The 25,144-nt window shown below is 37.1% G+C and overlaps 1 protein-coding gene across 2 annotated transcripts; it reads left to right on the forward strand.

The window, feature by feature from the left end:
* The first annotated feature begins 807 nt into the window (after positions 1-807).
* On the forward strand, positions 808-23,772 carry si:ch211-204c21.1 (disabled homolog 2). Of its 2 annotated transcripts, none has more exons than XM_052592240.1 (14): positions 808-1,104; positions 9,699-9,907; positions 14,609-14,757; positions 15,243-15,341; positions 15,437-15,568; positions 15,730-15,813; positions 16,851-16,874; positions 16,982-17,014; positions 17,484-17,546; positions 19,372-19,983; positions 20,533-20,680; positions 21,230-21,727; positions 22,121-22,200; positions 22,312-23,772. In XM_052592240.1, exons 2-14 carry the CDS (start codon positions 9,826-9,828, stop codon positions 22,378-22,380), a joined length of 2,073 nt encoding a protein of 690 aa, XP_052448200.1. In that variant the 5' UTR covers positions 808-1,104; positions 9,699-9,825; the 3' UTR covers positions 22,381-23,772. The 2 variants fall into 2 exon arrangements, with proteins under 2 accessions (XP_052448200.1, XP_052448198.1); XM_052592238.1 differs by having other exon boundaries at positions 809-1,104; positions 21,227-21,727.
* Positions 23,773-25,144: the final 1,372 nt, after the last annotated feature.

Consider the following 25,144-nt stretch of genomic DNA (forward strand, 5'->3'; position numbering starts at 1 on the left):
TTCAATGATGAACTGCCTTTAACTATCATTTTGCATTATTGAGACACTGTTTTCCAAATGAATGTTGTTCAGTGCTTTGACGCAATGTATTTTGTTTAAAGCACTATATATAAATAAAGGTTTAGGAAATATATTCCTCTCAATGTTCACATTTAGGCACATAATGTATTTTAGTCTACAAAACAAGTTTTTTTTCTTCTTCTTCTCCTCTTACACTGGAGCACAAGCTTCAATTTTCAGTGTAGTACTGTAGGCCTACATGTTGTTCATTCATGAGCTCATGTCATAGATAAAATAAAAAATTCCCTTCATACAGGCTTCACCCTGAGCAATACAGTATATGGAACACACACACACACACACACACACACACACACACACTAGACTAATCTACATTCTTCCCAAGTGTAATGTCATTGTTTTCAACAGGGATTGAAATCTGAATATATATATATATATGTATATATACATATATATAATATTAATTACATTCTAATAATATTTCCAGTATACAGACTTTCTTTTGTGAGTATATGCAAATCTAAACACATAACACAAATATGAATGAACAAATTACTCAGTATAAATTACTTTAAATGAAAGAAATCAAACCTAATAAACATCAGGTCACTGAATTTTGTTTATGGCACAGCGTGTTAGTACAGCTTGTTGAGGGCAAATTATTGCGTAATTTTTCTGACTGGAAACAGCAGTAGTGTGTTGTAATGTCCCACTGAATTATGATATCACAATAACTTTGTCATCTAGACAAATTTCCCACTATAAAAAACAGTCGGTGAGGGCGTGTTAGAAACACTGGGAGAGGATCATGTGTCGTGTGGTGCAGTGAATAAGGAGAGTCGCCGCCTGGTCTTCACAGGGTTAAATTTCACTTTGAGGGGGAGTTACCGAATCTGCAGTAACATCAGAGCACTTTCCTCAGAGCTGCCAACATCCCAGGAATAAGACCTTCACCGTCAACATCTCAGAGCCAGATCCCGGGAATATACTGCACTACCGGGCACGCGTCGACTCTGTTGGCAAGCCGCGTTTTCTCTGCCTGCTCGGAGTATCCGAGCTCCAGGATCCACTCAATGTCTTAACGTACGTGAGTTTAACCTTATATGAATGTAGTAGCCTAATGTGGGTGTCAGAAAAACGGACGATTTTTGCCAGTTATTGAACCGAATCTCGTACTTTAAACAAAGGAATCATTTATATGTACATATATATATATATATATATATATATATATATATATATATATATATATATATATATATATGTATATGTGGTCTGGATTCAATTACTGCAGCAGCTCTGTTACTGTGTAAAGTCCTCATACTGTCTATCGCAATGCCGACTTGTATGTTTTTTTAGAGATTTCCCACGTGAACACTGAAAATATTGTCACAGTAACGTGTGCTATGCTTTCGCACAGACCAGCCAAATGTGACATTCTAACGTGCTAAATGAAATGTCGCATGTTTCATTTACCATTGAGTCGTCGATACATTCTTGAGTCTTCAGGCATTTACAGGTCTCACGAAAATGAAGAATATATCTCCTATTCATATCTTTATTAAATCTATTCCACGTGTATTTCTTTTTGCAAACAGAACCTGTTGATTTTAAATGTTTCAGTGGAAAAATAGGTTGACGAGACTGATGTTGGCTGCTGGTATGACCAAAATGCACAGATGTTTGCATTGCATTCATCACAAGTGACTACATCCAATATCAAGCAGCTTCATGCTGATCCCACACTCACACATGCATTTATCAGGTGCAGCATAATCAGGGTTATGTTCTAAGTTTGAAGACCCCCTCTTCATCTTTGTGTCTCCAGTTACTTTCCAATGTGAAAACTCTTACATTAGACTAGTGTTGTATTTTCTCATTCAAGGTGAATCATGGCTTAAACTTCATTATTATACTTCGCAGCAGAATCAACGCAAGCCTGAGAATGATAGTGACCTCATATATTTTATGACCTTAAATAATGCTGTGCTGACAAACCAGCTTTGGTGACTTTGTTTACTTTTGGTTGCAGGTATGATATCAATGCAAAGGAATGTGTGTCATTAAGTCCTGGTTGGTCTTAATGACAGTGCAATGCTTGGAAAAGCTAAGCCTTCAAGCATGAGAACTGCCGCGGTGGCATTAGAGTAAGAGTGATGAGAGGACAAGAGAAATTTCAGTCACTTTAACCATAAGGCCTAGAGTTTCTTCCTTTCCCTCTATGGCATTTTCATCCCCCTTTGCTTCACCATCCCCCATAGTACTTTAAGAGGAGGAAATGCCACAGTAAATACGTTCCTGTTCCTCTCTCAAAACTGAAAATGTCGAGGGAACATGTAACACTTTTACAGTGGACTTAAGTTGATGTCATAATATTTTTTTTGTTTTTTTTTTTAAGGTTCCTGATATTGTTTTGGGAGTCTCCTACAAAAGGTTTACATTCATGGAAGGTCAAAAATGCTTTTGTCTTATCAAATATGTATTTAATATCACCTAATTTTCCAAAGATTCTTAAACAAATTATTCAAAGCAGTTCTAAAATTCAGTCTCTCTAAATCCCTCCTTTCCGTGAGCCTACTCTGCTCTGATTGGTCAGGTGGCCCAATCTGTTGTGATTGGTCTGCCGCGTACAGCACGTGTTGGAAACAATATGCCCATTGGCGTAGTATTTTGAACGTGCAAAAAAAATATAAATTTTTTTAATTAAACTTCTATTATTTATATCTTACTTACAGGTTGTGATTCAGTGAAGCCAACTGGTTCAAATAAACTGGCTACTCAGTCGTCTTTCAAGAGCAAGTGTTTTATGAATCCCGTATTGAACTCCCCGAGATAAGAGAAGCAGTGGTCAGTAAAGTGACGTGTTTTTGTGGGCGGGATCGAGTTGTTTGCAACTGATTACTATAGAACATAGTTGGGAATTATGCAAATGTGAAGTGGGATTGGAATTACTGACAGCTAGTTTATGCTGTTCAGAGTTGATTCTTTCTTTTGGGAGACTATAACTTTATTTATTGTGCACTTTCGGCTTTACAACTTTGCTGATTAATTACATACACATCCAGCTACATTTCACACTGCATGACAGGAAGAATTGGAAATGGCATAACAAGGGCATGTTAAAAAATGATGCTGGGTGTGACTCATCACGTCAAGACAGTCTTCTTTCTCTGGTTTGTACAATGTTTGCTTTTTTATTGGAACCAGATGTTGGCACTCAACATAGTTTCTCTTCTGTCCCTCATTCTGCACTCTGCAAATGCTATCCAGCCCCTCATAAAAAGACCAACATATTTAAGTGGAGAAAGTAGTCCAAAAAAGAGAAACAAAGGCAACCGTCCATCACGTTAGACTTCAGTAAGACTCGTCTGCACTAACTCTGCTGTCTTTTTCTGCCTCTTTGAGATTTTTTAAACAAAAGGTACTGCTTTTGTATTTCACTGTGGACTTCTATAGGTCAGAAAAGAAGTCATGGCAGCTCTGTAATGTGTAGAGTGGGGTTTTACTGAGGTGGCAACATGCTGAGGTAAATGACCTTTGCCCAAAGTGTTTGTTTGTACTGCACTGTTCCCCTCCTAAAAAAAAACGAATGAAATTGGGATTTTTCCCTTCATACCTATAAAGAAAGGAAATGTGGTTTAGGGCCAGATGCAGAAGCCTTTGCTTCCAACATTATCCACTAAGATAACACTTGACCTCCACACACTTTTCTTTATTTTATTATTTATTTAAATGTCTAGCTTTTTTGCAACAAAAGTAAGAGGCCCGGTGTATTTTATTGAAACATTTATATATATATATATATATATATATATATATATATATATATATATATATATATATATATATATATATATATATATATATATATATATATATATATATATATATATATATATATATTTTTATATATATATATATATATATATATATATATATATTTATCTATATATATATATATATATATATTGTAATATATATATATATGTGTGTGTGTGTGTGTGTGTGTGTACTATATGTGTTTTAATATGTTAATTTCCGAAACAATGATAACGTTTTAATTTTGGGGTGTACTCTTTAAATGTTGCCTTTAACATTTTATTCTCTCAGGTATTGCAGAAAGCAAATGCTTCCGTATGTTGTTAGTGGCTATAAACCCATTTTCTTTCTTTGTTCTCTGATTAATAAGTCTGTAGATTTCTCTGCATTTCATAATGATCCATGACAGGACAAACTCTCCTTGTCCATTTTGTTTAGGAAAGAAACTTTGGAAATCATTAGGTCATCGTGCTGCAGAACCAAGACTTTGGTGGCTCTCCATTTTGCCTTTTCTACAAACCACTGTTTACAGTATAGGTTCACAAATGAGATACTTTAATCCTCTGTTAGTACATTGTGCCCGAGGTTTGTGTATAAAACACGTATTTAGATTCATTTTGTATCTCTCTAGCAATCCTGTGGCTTACTGCACTGTTTGTCTTCATTTCATTCCATTAAACATCATTTTAGTAAAGGTTGAAGACAATTATTGTGTGAAAAGAGGATTTTCCTTTGCTTGGTGTTCCATACAGAGTTTGTTTTGTCACTAGATGAACCTTGTTATGGTGTTATGGGTTCGGCAGTGCTTGTACACCAGACAATTTAATACTTCTTTTGTACCGGCCTGGAACACCTGAACGACCACACAAGCAGAGAGCTAAAATTATGGTTTACTGCACTTTTAAATGTTTGTAGTTATCATGGGACCTCATGCTGAGAATATTAATTGTATAATGATTTCCTGTGAGGCAGGACTGCATTACATGTTACATCTGCCTTAGCAGCACATTACGGAAACCAGAGTCTTAATGAGGGGCAGTTTGACTAGAATATCATTAAATCACACTTTAACAGTAGCTTTGCTCTACTTCTACTGTGCTATTTGAAGCACAAGATTTAGTATCTAGCCTGTAGTACATTAACATTGTACTATTCTAGTACTCAACTGGAATTTTGGTGCAGTGGCACTCATTTATTGCTTTCAGGTTTGGATTAATGGCTTCTGAATTATATGATATATAAGTCTAAATTGATAAATGTGACCCTGGACCACAAAACCTGTCATAAGGGTACATTTTTTAAATCAAATCTAAATAAATCTAATCAAAAATAAAATAAAAACAGTAATATTATGAAATACTGGATTGTCAGCAGTCTGCAGTGTCACGTGATCCTTCAGGAATCATTCTAATATGCTGATTTGCTGCTCAAGAAAAATGTATTTTTTAGCAATATTGTAAACAGCTGTGCTGCTTCGAATTCTTTATGTAATTGATTCGTCTTTTTGCAAAGTGAATTGTAATTGTTTCAGATTTCTTCGGAGGCTTTGTGTGTGCTGTATGCCTTGCCCTCATTTTGTTTGATTCTGTGTCTTGGATGATGGATTGTGTGTTTGCTGTGCAAAGCCAGCCTGCGAGTGCAGCACTATGAAAAGGGTTGCCCATACCTATCAACGGTTGCCATAGCAAACCTCACAAAGCAGCAAGGGTCATATAATAATTGGCAAGCCACATGTTACATTTGAATTGCAAAATGTTACAAGAATCAATATCATTATCACCTCAACTTCCCGCCTATGACCAGCTTCTGCTCTGATCTCCATTCTCAAACAGTTCATTATCCTCAGCCAGTAACTGAAGCAGTGTTAAATGCGGAGGTGTGTTCTGAGGCCATTAAATACATCGATTGCTCCTGCATGTGGCACGAGTACACTCAGGTCTTTGTTCCTGGTACACTGTGTGTTCTTTAGTTATCCAGTGTCCTGTTGACAACTGACAACACACCCCTTGAAATTCGCTCTGTCCAGTGTGTTTATCTCAGAGCTCTGAGATTCTTGGCATTGAGCTGCATGGGGAGGATGTGTCTTGGCTTTCTTTTTTTCAGGTGGATATTTACACATACAGTACTCCGTGTTAAGTGAAAGCCTTGGGGCCGGGGACAGGGGACAGGGAAGAGGAAAGATGGTGTTTATATAGCCATTCTTGGTCCTCTCCGTCTCCTGGACCAAGTATGAAGAGCCGATGAGATGCAAGGGAGGAGAAAATGGACAGTAAGAGGTCTTCTGAGGCCAGCGAGAAAGTGATGTTTTTCTTGCACTTTGACCAGGAAGTACTAAAGCCATGTGAGGAAGAGTTATCTTTTTTTTTAAAGGTGCAAGACCCCATATACACACAAATAAGGGCAACTTACTCTATGCCTCATATGGTGACCACATGGTTGGACAGAATATAGAGTTCACTAAGTTTTATTGGCCAGCAGAAGAGCATGAATTGTCTGTTTATATGAAACTGTCAAATTCAATGCTTGATGCCATGTAGTCATTGTAAATTTATGCCACAGTTTATTGAGTGGTAATGATAATGTGTTTTTGTGATAAAGTGTGTCACATTTATTTTTCAGATGTGTCATATTAGGAGGTTTTGATTGTGCAGACATGCTTTTTTGCTAGCATTACCAAAAACAAAGAACAACAACAACAAAAAACGCTCTAGGCATAGTGTGAGGTCTGTCTATAGGGATACACTAATTCCTGCAAATGTTTACATTTTTTTTCTCATGTTTCCTGTAAACTGTGTTTCTGTACCTTGGCCAAGCTTCAAAAATAAACCTGAAGCTATAAACAATGACTACTTTTACTTTTAAAGCTTTACACACTGTGTTGGTTTATTAAAGAGGTAAGACATTGTGTCGAGGGGTAATGAGTAATGACGTGTTTTATTTTTAAACTGATTCATCCTATTTATTACAGCAAAATATATTTATGAATAACGGTACTCTTAATAAATTACAAAGTAATATAAACTGATCAAAAGTTTTTGGTTAGTGTTGAGTTTGGGGGTGCTATTTAAAAAAAATATATTTTTAAGCAAGAAAACATTAAATTAATAGAAAATACCTTCACATTGTTATACGTAGCAATGTATAAAATATATGATGTTCTTTTGAGAGAAAAAACAAATGCAGTTCCAGATAAAATCTTAAGCATAAACATTAATTCAGCAAGGATGCATTAAATTCATAAAAGAATGCCTGAACATTTAATTCATAAAAGAATATTAGTAATTACTGATAATGTTTCTTGAGCACCAAATCAGAACATTAGAATGATTTCTGTGACTCTAAAAAAAACTGGAGTAATGGCTGCTGAACATTCAGCTTTGCCATCACAGGAATACATTTTAAAATACATTAAAAGTAAAACTGTAATAATTTTTCACAATATTACTATTTTAACTGTATTTTAGATCAAATAAATGCAGCCTTGGTGAGCAAACGTTTCCCAGCAGCTTCAAGCACATACCATCATGTCAGATTTTAAAATCAGAATTACTCGTTTACTAGTGAACCATCACTTAGGATAAACCATCTCAGTATGGTTCAGCTCTCTCAGTTTCTGTTACTGTTCCCTTTTGAACAACTGAATGAATTCAGTACTGAATGGTTTCAAATCCTACCAGTAATATAGTGCTCATTAATTGATAATACTGCTCAAATAATGGCATTTTGAAGATGTCTTTGTGCTTTCAAATGTCCTAACCGTGTATGAATGTAAATGTGTGTATGAGCTAGTGCAGATATTCTCGCAGTATGGTATCTTGTTATTAAGGTGTGACTGTGCGCTAGATATAAACACGGTATGTTTTCTCTCATCTGTTGTTGTAGACTTGATAGGATCAGGGTGTCGAGACACCAATACTTTATTCCTGTCTAGAACATCTTAATAACTTGCCAGCATGACACATTCTTCCTCTTTTTCCATTCTTTTTGCCAGGATGGGAAGTCACATGTCTAGAAAGTGCATTGCATTTGTGGATGTTTTGTGCCAAGGTTGCTCTGTCTACCCTGAGTTGCTAAATGATGTCAGTCAGGGGAAGAGCAGCTGGTGCTCTTTGCTCTTATAATAGAATGTACTCAGTAGTTCTAGATGACCAGCAGAAGTCTGGGGTCACATGTGGGGTGCAAGAGTGAGAGGTGAAGCTGATTATGGGTTAGGAACTATTTATGTCTGCTGAGACACAAAAGCATTTGATTACAGGAAAAGAATGAAGCCTGTTTTAAAAACTTATTTGGGACTTGGTTGTGGGTTCGATTCCCAGGGAACACTAAACGCTAAAAAATGTTAGCCTGAATGCACTGTAAGTCGCTTTGGATATATTATATTATACATATATACCGTATATAGTTTTATTTAAGTTTTCATATTTATTATTTCCAGTATGTTTTAATAAAATTCAAGTAGGTTATGATGTTTTTTTAATTATGTAACATTATTGCAGCATTGTATTGAATGTTTTACAGAAGGCTATTTCAAGGAAAAAGTCTTGGACCCTATTAAATGTGAATGTATTTATAGGCAGCTTGAGTCAGTGGACAAATCCCCCCAAAAAAACGTCCCAAATATTTTCATGTAAGAGTGACTTGAATTTTTTTATTTTTTTTTTGATTGAAAACAAATATGCAAAAATAGCCAGTCTGTGGTATGAAGAAGGTGGAGAATGAATAGATCCCAGATGGAAGGGAAGCTCTGACTTCCTGTCTTTGGGTGCAGGGCAGGATAATTGCAATGCAGAGACAGCGGGAGATAGAGGCTAAGGGTACTGTCGTCCTGTAATGGACACGCCAAGAAAGGAAAGGTTAGAGAATACAAAAATGTCTCGGTGACCTATCACTTCAGATAAGCCTCGAGGAGAGCCAGTTATCTGTATTAACTCAAAACATGAATGTCATGTGGTCTGTTAAAGGCAGTGAGTGGATTTATGGCTGAACAACGCAGTCACCACAGCAAAATGCTTGAGTCCAGGATGTTTATTCACCTTCTGTTTAAGCACAGCTACTTAGATTTATAGTATTCCCTGTTTATTTACTCAGTCCACCGGGATGAAACCAGAAATGTAACCAGTAAGAGTTCAGAGAGCAAGTGATCAACTTGCACTAAACAAAATTCCCCAGCTTCTGACATGGAACGGGAAAGTTGTGATTGTGTTCATATGCAGTTTGCAGATATCGTATCATCTGAGTGCTTGCCAGTGTTTCCTGCATACAACAATGAACAGCGCAAGCTGTGATGCAAACAAATCACTCTTATTAAAGGGTTCTTTTTAATGAGTTATGCAGATGATCCACTATTTGGTTCACAACTGACTCGCTCACTAAATCTCAAGTTATTATTCATTTACAGTACATACAATTGACCAAGAACTGTCACTTTGTGTATTTTAGGTCCATGAGACCTACACTGGTCACAACAGGGTTTAATCGATTTTGTAATAGATTTTTTTTTATTATTATTTGTTTAACACATCTTGTCCAAATGTAAGATTGAATCCGTTTTAAATTAAACTTTGATGAGGTGATATATGTTGGAAACTAACACATCATTTTAACTTTTTTTAAACAACAAGCAGAAATATTACTTTATGGTACAAATGTCATCACTATATGAATCAAAGCATCATTGATTTATTGATTTATAAAAATAAAGTAGTTGAAAACTGATAGCTGAAAAAGTAATGTAAAAAAAAAAAAAAATTCCGAAGCCCTGTTTTATACACAAAAATATAGTGATCCTCAGAGGACTGCATTTGTATTTGATTTGTAAAACCTGTTGTGATTTCTCTCTGTGTCTGTTTCCTGTCCAGTGCGGGCACCGCTGAGCATGGTCCTCTGCTGAGTTGAGCTGTGGTGCACACGCTGCAGAGAGGAGAGCAAGAGTGCTTCAACTGATCGCGTCTTCACACTTGTTTAGCACAAGGCTGGCCTCCAAACATGTCTGCAGAAGTGGAAACCAGCACACCCCCGGTCGAGCAGGCACCTTTTAAGACACCCTCCAAAAAAGAAAAGAAGAAGGGTATGTGACAGGGCAGGGGTCTTCACTTTGCACTCCTCAGTATCTTGCTTTGTTTCTATACAGGCCAGAACTGGGGTTCAGATGGTTCAAATACTTTTAGATCAGCTCTGCCAATCATTGTTCAAAAGGCTGCAGTGTTTCCATTGACTTAATTAGTGGTTTCTCAGTGGAACTTCTCCATTATAAAAGGATATGTAATGTATTGTTATAATAAAGTTAAAAAAAACGTAGTAAACGTCTTTGTTGACCTACTTGTATCTCCTAGCACATCATTAGTGGTATAGTGACTGTCCCGCTGAGCTTTACTGTGAGTCTCTTGCTGTGTGTAATATGAGTGTGAGCTGCTCCCAGCATCCACGTCCCCAGAGCACCTACAAAAACCATGCTTGATCCACAACAAACATGTAATGAACCGATTCTGTAGAAAAACTAAGCCCTCATAAGAGTTTTGAAACCTGAAAATACTTCCATTGTACTTTCCACCTCCCTAGATGAAAAGGCAGCTTGTTTGGAGAGCTGGTTAAGAAAACCGTTTTGAGATTACATCCATGATTTATCGGTCAGTCTGGAATCCAAAGGATTTGCCATAATGTTCTCTGGCTGTACAGCTGGAAACAGATAAAAATTGATTTAATAATTATGTAACCCAAATTCATCAGTTTAATACAACAATCTTAGCTTTCTTTGGAAGGTTTCAGTCATCATTTTTTTTGTTGTGGAATGTTAAGCATGGATGCGGTTTTTATTAGTTTCATAGGATATTACTTTAAGCTTTCTGACTTTTTAATATTTGAATATATTTTGAGTTCCTTCCTTATCTACAGATGTGCAGGTTTAACCCATTTATCTGTATGAATAAATTACCTTCACCCTTTTTCTTTATCTTCTTTAGAGTACATTTAGAAACACTGTGCTTGTGTAATTGCAATGGGAAAGTTGCAAATACTGGTAGTACAAAATTCAAGCACCATGTTTTCTGTATTCTCATAACGTTAGCATATTTTCAGCAAATTTTGGATATTAGTTCAGACATTCCCCATTTAAACCTGATCTGAATCACTTTTTGGGTACTTACATGCAAAGCTGATGCAGTTGTACCATGATGATTTTGCTATTATGTTTATGATCTAGTGATTACAGTTGACAAATGAAGGTCTTTCTGGTAAAATAAGGCCCTAGTTCCTCTCAAGAGGACAGTTTGAGTTCAACGAGTTCTTTGACATGTCGTGTAGCGCAGTGCAAAGCTGGCGAACAGCCACCTGCAGAAACCTAAAATCCTCCATCCAGAGCTCCAGGGGCCTCTTTGCCCCAATATTTCTCTGGATTTATTATTCTAAGCTGGAACCTGGTGCACAGTGGTATTGTTTGTCTTGCCTAGCTAATTCATACCAACAGAGCACACTAGTGATGGATTCCATTACAGTCCTGTTGCTGTTTCCACAATATCTTCCAGCTGCGACTGCAAGATACTCTCCAACATGTCTATTTATGAGCCTTTTCCACAGGCATGAAAACAAGCAGAATGATTCCCACAGTCTCACGCTGAGGAGCCAGCAGTGATTTGGGTGATGAGGTGCATCTGGGGTTGAAGGAGGTCTTTCATAGTCATGTTTTGGACACAGAAACAAAAATATATTGATGCAACATCACTTTTGATCTGTCAGCCACATCATTAATGCAAATCATGTACAGGCCTATTTGCTTTCATATCTTGAAAACTTTGGACATGGATATGTTTTTTGGCCCTTAAAGTCAACTCTTTGATTTAGACTGGCACACAAATGGCATAGCTTTCCTTCATGATCAGTCTCATTTGTGAGAGCAATAGGCCATTTTTCAGTATGTTTGTGATTTCTCTGCCCACCTCATCTCATGATTTTTTACCAGCCAGACAAAAAACAATTGTCATCTTTAATAAACCATTAAAGGGATAGTTCACCCAAAAATGAAAAAAATATGTTTATCTGCATACCCCCAGGGCATCCAAGATGTAGGTGACTTTGTTTCTTCAGTAGAACACAAACAAAGATTTTTAACTCAAACTGTTGAAGTCTATCAGTCTTATAATGTAAATGGATGGGAATCACGGCTGAAACATACAATAAAAAATAAAATAAAAACATAGACAAACAAAACCGAATTAAACCCTGCAGCTTGTGACGATACATTGATGTGAAAAGACACAAAATGATCAGTCTGTGCAAGAAACTAAACAGTATTTATATCAGTTTTTACCTCTGATTCAATAATGTCAGAACTGTTAAAAGTCTGCAGGCAGGCGTGAGGAGTCTTCTTCTTCTTGCTTTATGGTGGAATGCAGACTTATGAGTGCATTTTAATTTAGTGTAACATTACAATAGCATTAATATTTTAACTTTTTATCATTTAAAGAAGAAACTAATCAATTTTAGCCTTAATACTATAGAAAAGCACTAAAAGTTTTTCAGTTTGTATTTTCAGCTTATTTATTTTCATATAAAAATATGGCATGCACTTGTATCAAACAATGGTATAAACATCATTCAATGTAAATTGTGATAATCGTAATTAATAACCGCAATTACAATTTCAAGGAAATAATCAACTGTTATGATTTTTGTCATAATCGTGCAGCCCTAGGTGGTGGTAATGCACTTAAGTCTGCAATCCACAATAAAGCAAGAAGAAGAAGACACTTCACATTCCTGCTGCTGAGAACGTGCACAACAGGACGCGCTCAGGAGAGTTCTAACAGTTCGGACATTGTGTGAATCAGAGATGAAAATATATATATATATATATATATATATATATATATATATATATTTATATATATATATATATATATATATATATATATATATATATATATATATATATATATATATATATATATATATACTGTTCAGTTTCTTGCACAGATCAAACGGTTTGTGTCTTTACAGATCAATGTATCATCACGAGCCACAGTGTTTAAGTTTTTTTTTTTTTTTTTTTAGCCGTGATTCCCATCCAGTTGCATTATAAGAATGATAGACTGCAACGGTTTCAGTTAAAAGTCTTGGTTTGTGCTCTACTGATGAAACAAAGTCACCTACATCTAGGATGCCCTGGGGTATGCAGTTAAACATCAATTTTTCATTTTTGGGTTAATAATCCCTTTATTAATACAGCTAATATAGATAAAGGTTGGAGATAAGCCACCATTTCAATGTAAAAGTGTTTTTCAGGATGATGGGGTTCTAAACAGAATTGTTACTTTTTGTAAAGAACCTTTAAAGAACCATCTCTTTTTAGTGTTTGGCACTTTTTTAGCAAGTACTCATATTTATGAGTATTATGTGTTCAGATTGAGTAGGGTGTTGTAGAGCAGAAACCTCATGCCTATAAAGTCCCTGCATGGGATGAATGTCAATGCTTGCTGTCCCTCAGCTTGGCCACAGAAGGCATGAGGTCTGGGCCTCTGCCAGGCTGTTCTCTCTCAGTCTCTTTTTGCTTCTCTGTGTCTGGCTCACTCCCTCTTTCTCCGCCTCTGCCATCTCAGAAGTGCCAATGGCCCAAAACGGACATCGCCACATAGTCAGCTGATTGGTTTTTAACCTGAGACACAGGGCAGACAGACAAAAAGTCCAAAGAATCAAAAGACAAGTTGAGTTAGATGCTAGTAAAAAGACCCAATTGAAAAGAGGTGAGTTGCTTCTAAGGAAGAGGAACTGATATGAACTCTCAAACAAGCAACTAATATGGCACATATCAAAAACAACACAATTTCAGAGCTAGAATGTGGCTAGACTCATATATTAAAACTTGCATTGAGAGAAACCCGATAAAATGCCATGATCAGCTTATCAGCGGCTTTCTGGTGCACTTTGTGTTCATTATAATCAGCCTCCTTCAGATCTTTTTGCACCATTGAGCAAATCGCACATATTTTGATGAGCATCTGGCTAACTTGCTGGTTAGTGATGGAGTAACTTTCAGACTGAGATTCGGAGCTTCTAGAGATAACTCTGTCTCCCAGACAGCTGGTACCATCAGTTCTTTCCGAATGGCATCAATCAGTCCCAGCGACACCCATAATTATGTCGCTGAATCGTTTCTCATTCCACAAAGAATAGAGGATTTCATAAATGATTCTGCTCTGCACAATTCCTTCCCATTTTTAGAATGCTTTTGTTTTGAATGACAGCTGCATTCTGCAAACTATAATCAGTTAATTACATGAAGCAGTATTTTAAAAAGGTTAAATGACGGGCTAGTTCTGCACTACAGAAAGGACACTTAATTAGTGGTTTCACGTATGGGTGAAGAACCTGCTTTTTTCAGCTCTTTTCAAAAGGATAAACCTATTCAAGACATCTACAGTTTTTTTCCAGCCTTCTCAATTACAAGAACCTTCAGAAATTATTCTAATATGCTGATTTGATGCTGAAGAAACATTTTATTTTATTATTATTATTTTAAACTAAATATATTTGATAATAAATATATTTGACTTTTTATATTATATATAAAAAGTCTAAATATCTGTTGTCTCTATCCCTTCAAAAGCATTTGTTGTCATTTAGAGTGTATACTGTAAAACTATTTTACTAAATCATTAAATTCTTTCTCCTTTAATACATGGCAACACACACTGTACTAATGATTAAATGTTTCTAATTCTCACAATATTACATTATGTTGTAGATTAACATCTGTCTCTTTATCTCCTCTTCTCAGCTGCAGCAAGCCCAGAGAAAACAGATGAGTTCCTCTTAGCCAGGTTCAAAGGTAATGGAGTTCGCTACAAAGCCAAGTTGATTGGTGTAGATGATGTGCCTGAAGCAAGAGGAGACAAGATGAGCCAAGACGCCATGATGAAACTGAAGGTTAGTGAAAGGTCAAGCATGTTTACTCTTTAGTACATCTTAAGCGACTTCCATTAGCCTAAACTAATGACAGAGACACAAATTGATTTTTTTTTGTAGAAAACTTTCACGATGCATCTTGTTTTAAAGCGCTATAGAAAATAGTGCCTCAATACCACCAGAGAGAAGACTGTGGAAAGGAAACATACCCCGAGATCGTTAGATTTGAGAAAAAAGAGACATCTGAAGAAACTATGTTTTGTGCAGAAAGAGAATAATGGAGTCAACAAAACTTTTTTCAGTATTTCTGACATTATTATTACTGCATGAATACATTTTTATGGCCTTTGTAGTTTGTCTAATCCCATGTTTCCTTCACAGTTTATTCAGTAATCCAAATGGTTTGATAGACATTTTTGCAGGACACTAACTGCATCCAGGATCAAGACGTTTTTTCATTCTCAGGAAGCATTGATTAGTCATTTATTTTCTCTCTGTGATCACAGGGCAAGGCAGTGACTGCTCGCTCTCAGGGCAAACACAAGCAGAGAGTCTGGGTGAACATTTCTCTCTCAGGAATCACTGTTACTGACGAGAAAACAGGGGTGCGTTTCTTTCACTTTGTATAAACTCTTTAACTAAATTATCATTTGGTACTCCATATACAGTATTCATTGTTATTTTGTTTTGACTTCTCCAGGCAGCAATACTGGAGCATGCAGTAAATAAGATCTCCTTCATCGCTCGGGATGTCACTGACAGCAGAGCGTTTGGCTATGTGTGCGGCGCGGAGGGCCAGCACCAGTTCATCGCCATTAAAACTGCACAGCAGGTCCAGTGAGATTTTATTGAGCAAAGCTCTTTCCTCCCTCCCTCACTCATGCCTTAGGCACACACAGATAAACTTGTTCTCTCTTTCCCTCACTCACAAACATTAACCCATAAACCTGCAGGAAACATGCCATCTAACACGCTGTTTGTGTTTTCACTCAGGCAGAGCCTCTCGTCATTGACCTGAAGGATCTTTTCCAGTTAATCTTCAATATGAAGAAAAAAGAAGTGGAGGGCTCAAAGAAGGTGCGGGAGCCCTTGCAATCATTTTTAGATGATTCTAGGATATATGAGCTGATGAGAAACATTTACACACATACAACGCAACAAGTTTTATACACCACTGTTTGAAATGTTGGGGTTAGGAGGACTTTTTTTTAAAAGAAACTAATAATTTTATTAAGCAAGGGGTGCATCAAATTTATCAAAAGTTACTGTAAAGACATCTATAATGTTAAAGATTTCTTTTTAGTTTGCATGATGGGATTAGGTGTTATGATCCCAATATTCAGCACCATTTAGCTGCACTGCACCATAGAACATTTTCTCCTTCTCTGTGAGCAGAACACAGCGAGACGCAGCAATCGTTATGCTCTGATTTTGGCTTAATCCATGTCCAATAATCAGTCGTTAATTTACAATTCCTTTATGTGTGACTGGGAAACAATAAGAAAAGGGACTAGTATGGTAGTCTTTAAATGCTGTTCTATTCATCAAAGTATATTAGTCATCATTTATAATAATGTGAAATGTTTCTCAAGCAGAAGCAGAAAATCCGCTTATCAGAATGATTTCTGAAGGATCATGTGACTGGAGTAATGGCTGCTGAAAATTCAGCTTTACCATCACAGGAATAAATGACATTTTGAAATATATAAACATAAAAAACTGATATTTTAAATTGTTATAATATCTCACATTAATACTGTTTCTATTGTATTTCAATACAGTACAGTAAATAAATGCAGCTTTGATGAGCATAAGAAATATCTTTCAGAAACATAAAAAAATGACTTAACTCAAACTTTTAAAAGGTAGTGTATATCTACAATGTATATCTAGTGTATACAAACCGAATTATAATGTATATCATCACAAACCTTTTTGAAGACTTTATGTAAATTTCTAACACATTAGCACATGTCTAAACTTTATTATCTCAGACAAAACAGAAAGACTGTAAACCTTCCCTTCTAGTGTGACTTTCTGTTCAGCTGTGCTTCAGTCGGTGTCATACAAACATTTATTTCTGTCCTACTAATCAGATCTTGTTTTTTCTTTAGGACGAAAACAATAAAGTGATGGAGGTAAGTACTGAGACCTTAAATGAATCAGCTGCTTAATGTTCAAGTCATACTGGATATTTTTGCCTCTGCAACTTGTTTCTCAATTTCTATTAATCTTACCTCAACAGAATGGCAGCGAAGGCTCACACAATGACAGAAAAGTGAGTATGACTTCTTGTGGTATGGTTAACATTCTCCAAATGGTCTTGATCCTTGCAAGAGAACAGTGAGAGACTTTTGTTAGTTGCCTCCATCCTGAAGGCTTCCAGATGCCAGTAGTAGCGTTGTGTCTCTCTGGCCCAGATCCTAAAGCCCCCTGCTGGGTTGTCTTCATGTTGTTGTTCACCATTTGCACACAGCACCTAAACTAGTCTCCTCAGGGGGTGAAAGCTAATGAAGTTAGCAGACAGGAAATAACTGAGACACATCACATAGCAGCAGCTCTGGCCATTCTCCAGTCTTTGAAAAAAAACAAAAAAACAATTCGCCTCATTCTCTTCACTGCTCACTTCCTCCCATTCAACTGCCCACCGTATGAATAGCTCTTCTCTTAGGTGTTTTGGTTACTGTGACTCTGTTTGGCTTCTGTAATTTGGTCTGAATCTTGTTTTTTCTTTTGCAATTTTGCAGGGAATTGAACAGCTAGACTTGTTTGGAGACATGTCGACCCCACCGGACTTAAACTCTGCCTCGGTAAGACTTTCGGGCAAGAATGAGTCACGCATAGTGCTGATGTACAAACATACACCTTCAGGCTTTTTTACTCCAATTTAGCTTATTAATGGTTTGTATTGACAGTGACACTCTGCTTTATTAATAGAAAAAGATACACTAATGTTATTAATGTTATTTCCACGTAAATCTATCATACAACGGCTCATTTACCAGACCAAAGCAACATTATCCAAGTGAGACATGACACTGTTTCAAAGAGACTAGTGCCATTCAGACATGTCTAGTGTCCTGCTATAGTCCTTGTTTAGTCTCTGGTGCTTGATTGACCTCAAATGAAGAAAATGCCGTCATGGGGAGTAGAAGGCCTGGGTTCAGGCCAACGAAAATAACAAGCAAGAAAAACTTAACAAGGATCAGTTGTTTGAAGACACTGCTCTTTAGAGGAAATTTAAAGCCATATGAGGCTGTTTGTTTCTTCAAAATTATGAATTCTTAGCCCCTTGAAAGTACTAAATAGGTTACATGTAAAATATAAGAGGTAGAACAAAATAAATCTTCCCATAGCCTGTCATCTTCTGCTTGGTGTTTGCATTCATGGTGAGATTTTTATAAGTGGTGTTGATGCAGAGTTTGTTTTATTCTTCTAACACTGCAATCATTGTGAGAGAACAAGTTAACAGGTAATGTGTCCATTACCATCCATTTTTAGTCATCCATTATTCAACCCGTGTTTTGTGTGGCCAAAAGCATGGTACATTGGGGAAAAAACACTTGAGTAGGGTTGCCGACTTCGGTACAATAAATGAAATAAAGCTAGAAATAGCTGCCCTCCCGTGATTCTTGATTCTTCCCTTACTGTCAAATGTAGCATCTATGTAGCATTTCCAGTGTTAAAGGGTTAGTTCACCCAAATATTAAAATTATGTCATTAATAACTCACCTTCATGTTGTTCCAAACCCATAAGACCTCCGTTCATCTTCGGAACACAGATATTTTAGATTTAGTCCGAAAGCTTTCTGTCCCTCCATTGAAAATGTATGTATGGTACACTGTCCATGTCCAGAAAGGTAATTAAAACATCTTCAAAGTAGTCCATGTGACATCAGAGGGTCAGTTAGAATTTTTTGAAGCATTGAAAATACATTTTGGTCCAAAAATAGCAAAAACTACGAATTTATTCAGCATTGTCTTCTCTTCCGTGTCTGTTGTGAGCACGTTTACTGCAGTGCAGTGATATCAAGTTCACGAACGAATCACTCGATGTAACCGGATCTTCTTTAACCCATTCACCAAATCGAACTATAAATTCTGGTCTTTTTAACTTTCTATTCATCAAAGAATACTGGAAAAATATATATATATATATATCACAGTTTCCACAAACATATTAAGCAACACAACCATTTTCAACATTAATAATAAGAAGAAATCTTTCTTGAGCTCCAGATCAGCATATTGGAATGATTTCTGAAGGATCGTTTGACACTGAAGACTGAAATAATGTCTGTTGAAAATACAGCTTTGTCATCACAGGAACAAATTAAGTAAAAAAAAAAATTAAGGACAAACTGCATCCTGTGAAAAAATTAAAATGAAACTTAGTTATTTTCCCTAAAAAGAAAGAACAATCTGTGTCATACAGGATGGTTGGCAGCCGTACACTTATGTCATGAATCCCCATCTTGTTTGCATTTCTGATTGATTGAACTACACAGCATCTACCTTAACAAGTTATTTTACTCCATGCATGACTTCATCTGTGCACCACACAAAAATACATTCATGTATTGTTGACTTTGTCTTATTTTTTTGTCTTTCCTTCTCCTCCAAATCGTCTTTCAGGAGTCAGAGGACATCCTATTGATGGATCTGTCCACTGAGATAGACAGCAATCAGAACTGTGTTAAAGGAAACCCCTTCACCTCACCTTCTGTCTGCAGAGCCCCATCCAGCCTCTCGCCTGAGGACCCCTTCTCTTCTCAAATCAATTTCTTCCCCACCCCTATCCATGACCCGTTCAGTGATGACCCATTTTCCAAAAGCGACGACCAATCAATCAGGGATGACTCTGCCCCAGCCAACCACAGCCCTAATAACTTGTTCAATGGTGGCCCCAAGAATGGTGACTCTGACTACTTGGGCCAGCAGTTTGACCAACTCTCCAGCAGGACAGTCATCCATGCTCTCAGTAATGGCCACTGGCCTGTAGATGACAGAGCTGCGGAAGCCACTAGCTGGTCTCAGAATACTGTCCCAGTTCAAGAGCAGAACGGACATGGGAAAGTGATTCCTAATCCGTTTGTGGGAGGTCCGGAGAAGATGCAGCCAGTGCAGAATGGAGTGAATCATGAGAATGGAGGAATAGAGTCACCTGTCAATCAAACCAAGGATTCAGTCATTATAAGCCCTCCACCACTCAACATGAAAGCCGGGAGGGGCAGAAGAACTGTAAAGGTGAGGTTGCAGTGATTTTAATTTGATTATTAAATGCCTCTTGCACATTCTACTTTACTTCTTAATGCTTTCTTCTTTCTAAACTTGCATGTTTATCTAACACCTCTTTATGATCTGGTAATGTTTTTTGCCCCAGTTTTCAATGCTTCATTGAGTTGTACTCATAAGGTAAGGATTGATTTACTAATGCCTTTCGTATCACATAGAGATATGTGTATGTGTGTGTGTGTGTGTGTGTGTGTATACTTTATATATTAAGGACCAAATGCACCAAAATGAAAATTCTGAAAAGTGGTACATGAGTGGAGTGTTCACATGCACCGTGAACCATGCAACACACATTCATAGAGTGGAGCACAAGCTCACAGTGATGATGGCTAGAAGGAGACTGAACACTGCCAAGCGGTGTGGTGCAGCACAGCTTGGCGTATATTTTTGCCTCATATTTTCGGCCCAAAATCTAAAATGCTATTTTCCGCAGCCAAAATTTTGGTGCATCCCTAATTTAGCTCTCTCTTTCGTTTATAACTGTTTTTATATCTTTTATAGTCCCCTTCCAATGAAAAGCTCGAGACGGATCCATTTGTTTCACAGAGCCAGTCGGAATCACCACCTCCTCAACCTGAGAACTGCCCTGTCAACTCTGTCAGTCTGTTCATCCGGAGCCCTTCCTCCACCGACACTCTCACAGCTCTTGGTACGACATATGAGACAATAAATAAATATCTTGACATTTGTGAAGATTCCAAAAAGCGCTTTTTCAAAATGTCAGTGATTCGTATTCAAATGATAGCCTATGCCTAGCTTGAGTGTTGTTCTGTTCATGTATTCCTGTAGCTCATACAGTAGGGCACGGCCCTAGCAATGCTAAGTGTCATGGGTTTGATTCTCAGGGGATGCTTGAACTGATCAAATGTTGAATGCAGTGTTAAGTCACTAAAAGACATCAGGGTCCAAAATTACTACCTAGCAAGTGCCAAACACATCGAAAAATAGACAATGGTGAACGAATAAAACATTACATGATTTATAAGCAATGTGCATGATTCAAATAGACTAAAGTACAGTAAAATCACAAAAGGAGGGCAGATATGGTGATTATCACACTGTTGAAATTAAAAATGTCTCTTTGTGCCAAAAGGAATGCATGGTCCATTCAATTCTTGTCATAAGCGGAACACTAAATAAGTGCAGCTTTGTAATATTTCTTCCTCTTTTTATCAACACTATATTTTCTTTAAAGAAGGTTTGTCTTTACAAGCTCCACCTCCAGTCTCCACTCCTGGAGCGGCTCTGTGGAATCAGCCCCTCCCCTCCATCTTCCCCAGCACCACCGGTGTCTCTCAGCCCTTCACTCAAGCACCAGTCTTCTCCTCTTCTCCTGCGCCTGCCTGGGGAAATATTCCTGGAAGTATAGGAACTTCAAATGCTACCCAACAGCTTCCATCATGGACCACCACCCCAGTCTCCAATGGAATCAATGGGTCCTGGACCCCTCATTCAACCCTGGGGAACCCCTTCCAGACCAGCGTATTTCCACCCAGCCTTGTGCCCGATGAACAGCAGAGCTCCAGTCCCCCTCCACTGGTTCCACCTCGGGCAGTAGCTACCAAAGACGCTCCAAAGGTGGACAGTAATGCTTTTGTTGACCTGGATCCTCTAGGAGAAAAGGAGAAGAGAGATATAAAGGACATGTTTAAGGATTTCCAGATGGCTAAGCCACCAAACGTGCCAGCAAGGAAAGGTGAGCAGATAGAGGTCTGTTGGTTATTAAAATCTCAGCTGTTTTAACAATTACATGAGAGTGCCATAAAATCCGTCTCTGCATCTGACATCAGTTGAGTTGCTCATAACGTACATTTGGGAATGCATATTTCAGTTACCTTTTATTTCAAGTAACATGGTTTTCTATGGATTTTGTCTTAATGACCCTTCCATCAACCAACATCAGAGAACCATGAACATGCAAATGTGTTGTTAAATTATTATTGAAGTATTAATGTGAAGACTTGGGGGGGTACTTCAAGTAAATATTTTATATCTAAGGGCCTTTGGCTCACAAAACATTTGGGAATCCGTACTGTAGGTTATATCTTTGCTAACATCTTGATAACATACAACATTTTTGTCACTGCAGAGCCACTGAAGATTGGAGGACAGAACCCAATCGACAACTCCTTTGGAAAAAATCTGTTTGGCACATCTGTACCTGCAACTGTACGTGTATTTGCATTATTTTAAGAGATTATGAAATTTTTTATCAATTTTTTTTAGCTCAAGAATATGTTTCTTAATATTTATGTTTCTGATTTCTTTTGGCCTTTACAGAGTGCTCCTCCCATAAAGACAGTGGGCTTAGATCCTTTCAGAGAACCATTTGGAAACCCATTTGCATGATAGCCGGCCACCTTGATGACTCCATAGGTTCCAAGTCAAACAAAAATCACTGAACAAGAAATTATGCAAAAAAAAAAAAAAAAAACAATTCCACCCCAGATGTTTCAGCTTTATAATGTTGTGGTTGAGCTAATGGATACACGACAACAACCGTTTTTCACAGAGCACCATTTTTATGTATCTTTCCCACTAAAGTGCATCCTGTTCAAGAGCAGGTCTCTTAGCTCTGATGTCACAGCCAGTGTCTGACAGCCAAATGAAGTGTGTGCATCCCTCCTAGTTTTATAAACCACAATCATGGATGGACAGGCTAAAAATAAACCATCATCCAGTGCTGGTCTGCTGTTAAAACATGATTAAAGCAAACAAACATGAATTTGAGTGCATTGTGTCTCTAAATGACAACATGATGAGGGTGGTTTTACTTTCTGTACTAAAAGCACTCAAAAGCAATTTTGTCATTTTCGCACCAGTAGACAAGTAATTGCTGTCTTGTCTGATGATTTTTCTTCATTGCAGTATTATTTTGACATTATATGTTTACTTTTCCACATTTTTCCACAACAGCTTTAAGGCATTAGTGGTCAATACTGGCATATAAACTGAATAAGATTACAGAGTTTTTTAAATATTAAATGTCCAAACACAAAATGACATGATGGACAGCAGAGAGAAAGTGTATATAATATCTATAATGATGCTCTGATATGATAACTGTGCAATCACCATCTAATGATCTTCTCTGTACTGGTCACATGATACATACTGTTCTGGCCTGTTCATTATAAAGAGCAACTGACTCTAATCAACCTGTTTTTGAACTGGATCCCTTGCAAGATGTTATTTACTTTGATCTGTATTCAGTGTTCTGTTATTTGTGAGGTGGTCAGCTTGCGACATTCACTTATATATATATATATATATATATATATATATATATACAGTGTATACTGTCATTATGTCAAAAGTGTTGATTTGACATTGTATTTAATGAATAATCTTACATTGCTACTACTGGCATGTTGTCAGTGGTCCTGCAACTATAAACAGTCAAAAATCATATCTATCCATAGAATTGGAGGATGATGCCCAATATTATTTAAGCATGTTGTTTTGCGTGTAACGTGATGATTCAGAATGTTTTAGGTCATATTTGAAAAAAAAAATGTCTGACTGATCAATGATATGTCACTACACTGCTCTTTATTTTCAGTGGTTGCCACCTGACAAATTAAGTAGGAAAAACATATTGTGAGGCTTAAAAGTGCAACAGACATGCATTAATCTCTAAATTAATGGTTTAGCAAAAATAAAAAGTATACTGCCTGTACTGGATGCTAAAACCTCGTCAGAATGGACTATGTGAATAAATATCTGCTCTGTTATGCACTATGCCATCTCTACATGGATGCTATAGAAGTAAGGTGTTTTTTTTTTTGTTTTTTTTTTTATGTAGTCGCTGCAATGACCTGGAATTCTAGTTAGTGGAATAGATTCATAATTGTTCTATTTATCTTTTACAAAGTTTGTATTCAAGTCTGTATAAGACCAGTTAGGTCTATTTTACAATAAAGTGATGACAGGCTGAATAATTTGAGCCTCACATGTCAAGTTTTGGTAGTATAATGGTATATAATCTCTGAATGGGATAAGTACATATAAAGCCCTTTTTTAAAAACAGCAAGTGTTTATCAAAGTGCTGTACACACAAAAATAATAAAAATATAAATGATACAAACAGTCATCATCGTATAGGAAGACAATAAGACACCATAAGGACAATAAAAGGAAGCAGCTCTCATGTAGCATCAAATGCCAGACTATAAAACTAAGTATTTAGGATAGATTTAAAACAGCAAGTGTTTGAGCCTGTCTAATGCAGAGGGGCAAACTATTCCAGAGCTTCGGGCCGCCACTGCAAATGCTCGATCACCCCTGCTCTTCAACCTTACCCGTGGTGGGACAACTAAAAGCAAATGGTCAGCAGACCTAAGCGCTCTTAGTAGAGCACAGAGCTTAATAAAGTCGGACAAATACTTAGGTGCTAAACCATTAAGAGATTTAAAAACAAATACCAATATCTTAAACTGAATCCTAAAGGTAACCAGTGAAGAGAGGCGAGAATGGCGGTGATGTGTTCCCACTTTTGTGTACCCGTCAGCAATTGAGCTGCCGCATTCTGGACCATCTGCAGTCTGGAGAGAGAGGCCTTACTAATACCTACATAGAGGCCATTACAGTAATCCAGACGAGTTGAAATAAAGATGTGAATGATTCTTTGAAAGTCTTTAGACAGGAAAATGTTCACCTTAGTGAGTTGTCTCAATTGGGGAAAAAAAAGATTTAACTACCGAGTTAATCTGTTTGTCCAATTTAAAATCACAGTCTATGAAAACCCCTAATTTTTTTTACACAGGGCTTCACAAGTGGTTTCAATTCACCAAGGTCCAAATCGGATGACTCACAGGTACCTACCGGCGAAAACAGTATAACTTCGGTTTTATTTTCATTACAATTAAGGAAATTTAGTGTCATCCAGGCCTTAATTTCCTCAAGACACTGCAATAGGGGCTCTAAAGAACAACTATCCTTACGTTTAAAAGGTAGTTAAATTTGCATATCATCAGCATAACAATGAAAAGTATGTCCTAAGGGAAACGTATACAGGGAGAACAGAATAGGCCCCAAAATGGAGCCCTGGGGGACACCACACGTGAAAGAAGCAGTTGAGGAGACAAAGTCTCCTAAGCGAACTGAGAAAGTA

Source organism: Carassius gibelio, chromosome A5 (genome assembly GCF_023724105.1).
Source record: "Carassius gibelio isolate Cgi1373 ecotype wild population from Czech Republic chromosome A5, carGib1.2-hapl.c, whole genome shotgun sequence".
In the NCBI taxonomy this organism is placed as follows: Eukaryota; Metazoa; Chordata; class Actinopteri; order Cypriniformes; family Cyprinidae; genus Carassius; species Carassius gibelio.

Coding starts and splice junctions, on each gene's coding strand:
- si:ch211-204c21.1 (XM_052592238.1), top strand. CDS start 9,826: ATGTCTGCAGAAGTGGAAACCAGCACACCCCCGGTCGAGCAGGCACCT. Junction 15,814..16,850: donor AAGTGGAGGGCTCAAAGAAG/GTGCGGGAGCCC, acceptor TTTTTTCTTTAG/GACGAAAACAATAAAGTGAT. Junction 17,547..19,371: donor CGGACTTAAACTCTGCCTCG/GTAAGACTTTCG, acceptor ATCGTCTTTCAG/GAGTCAGAGGACATCCTATT.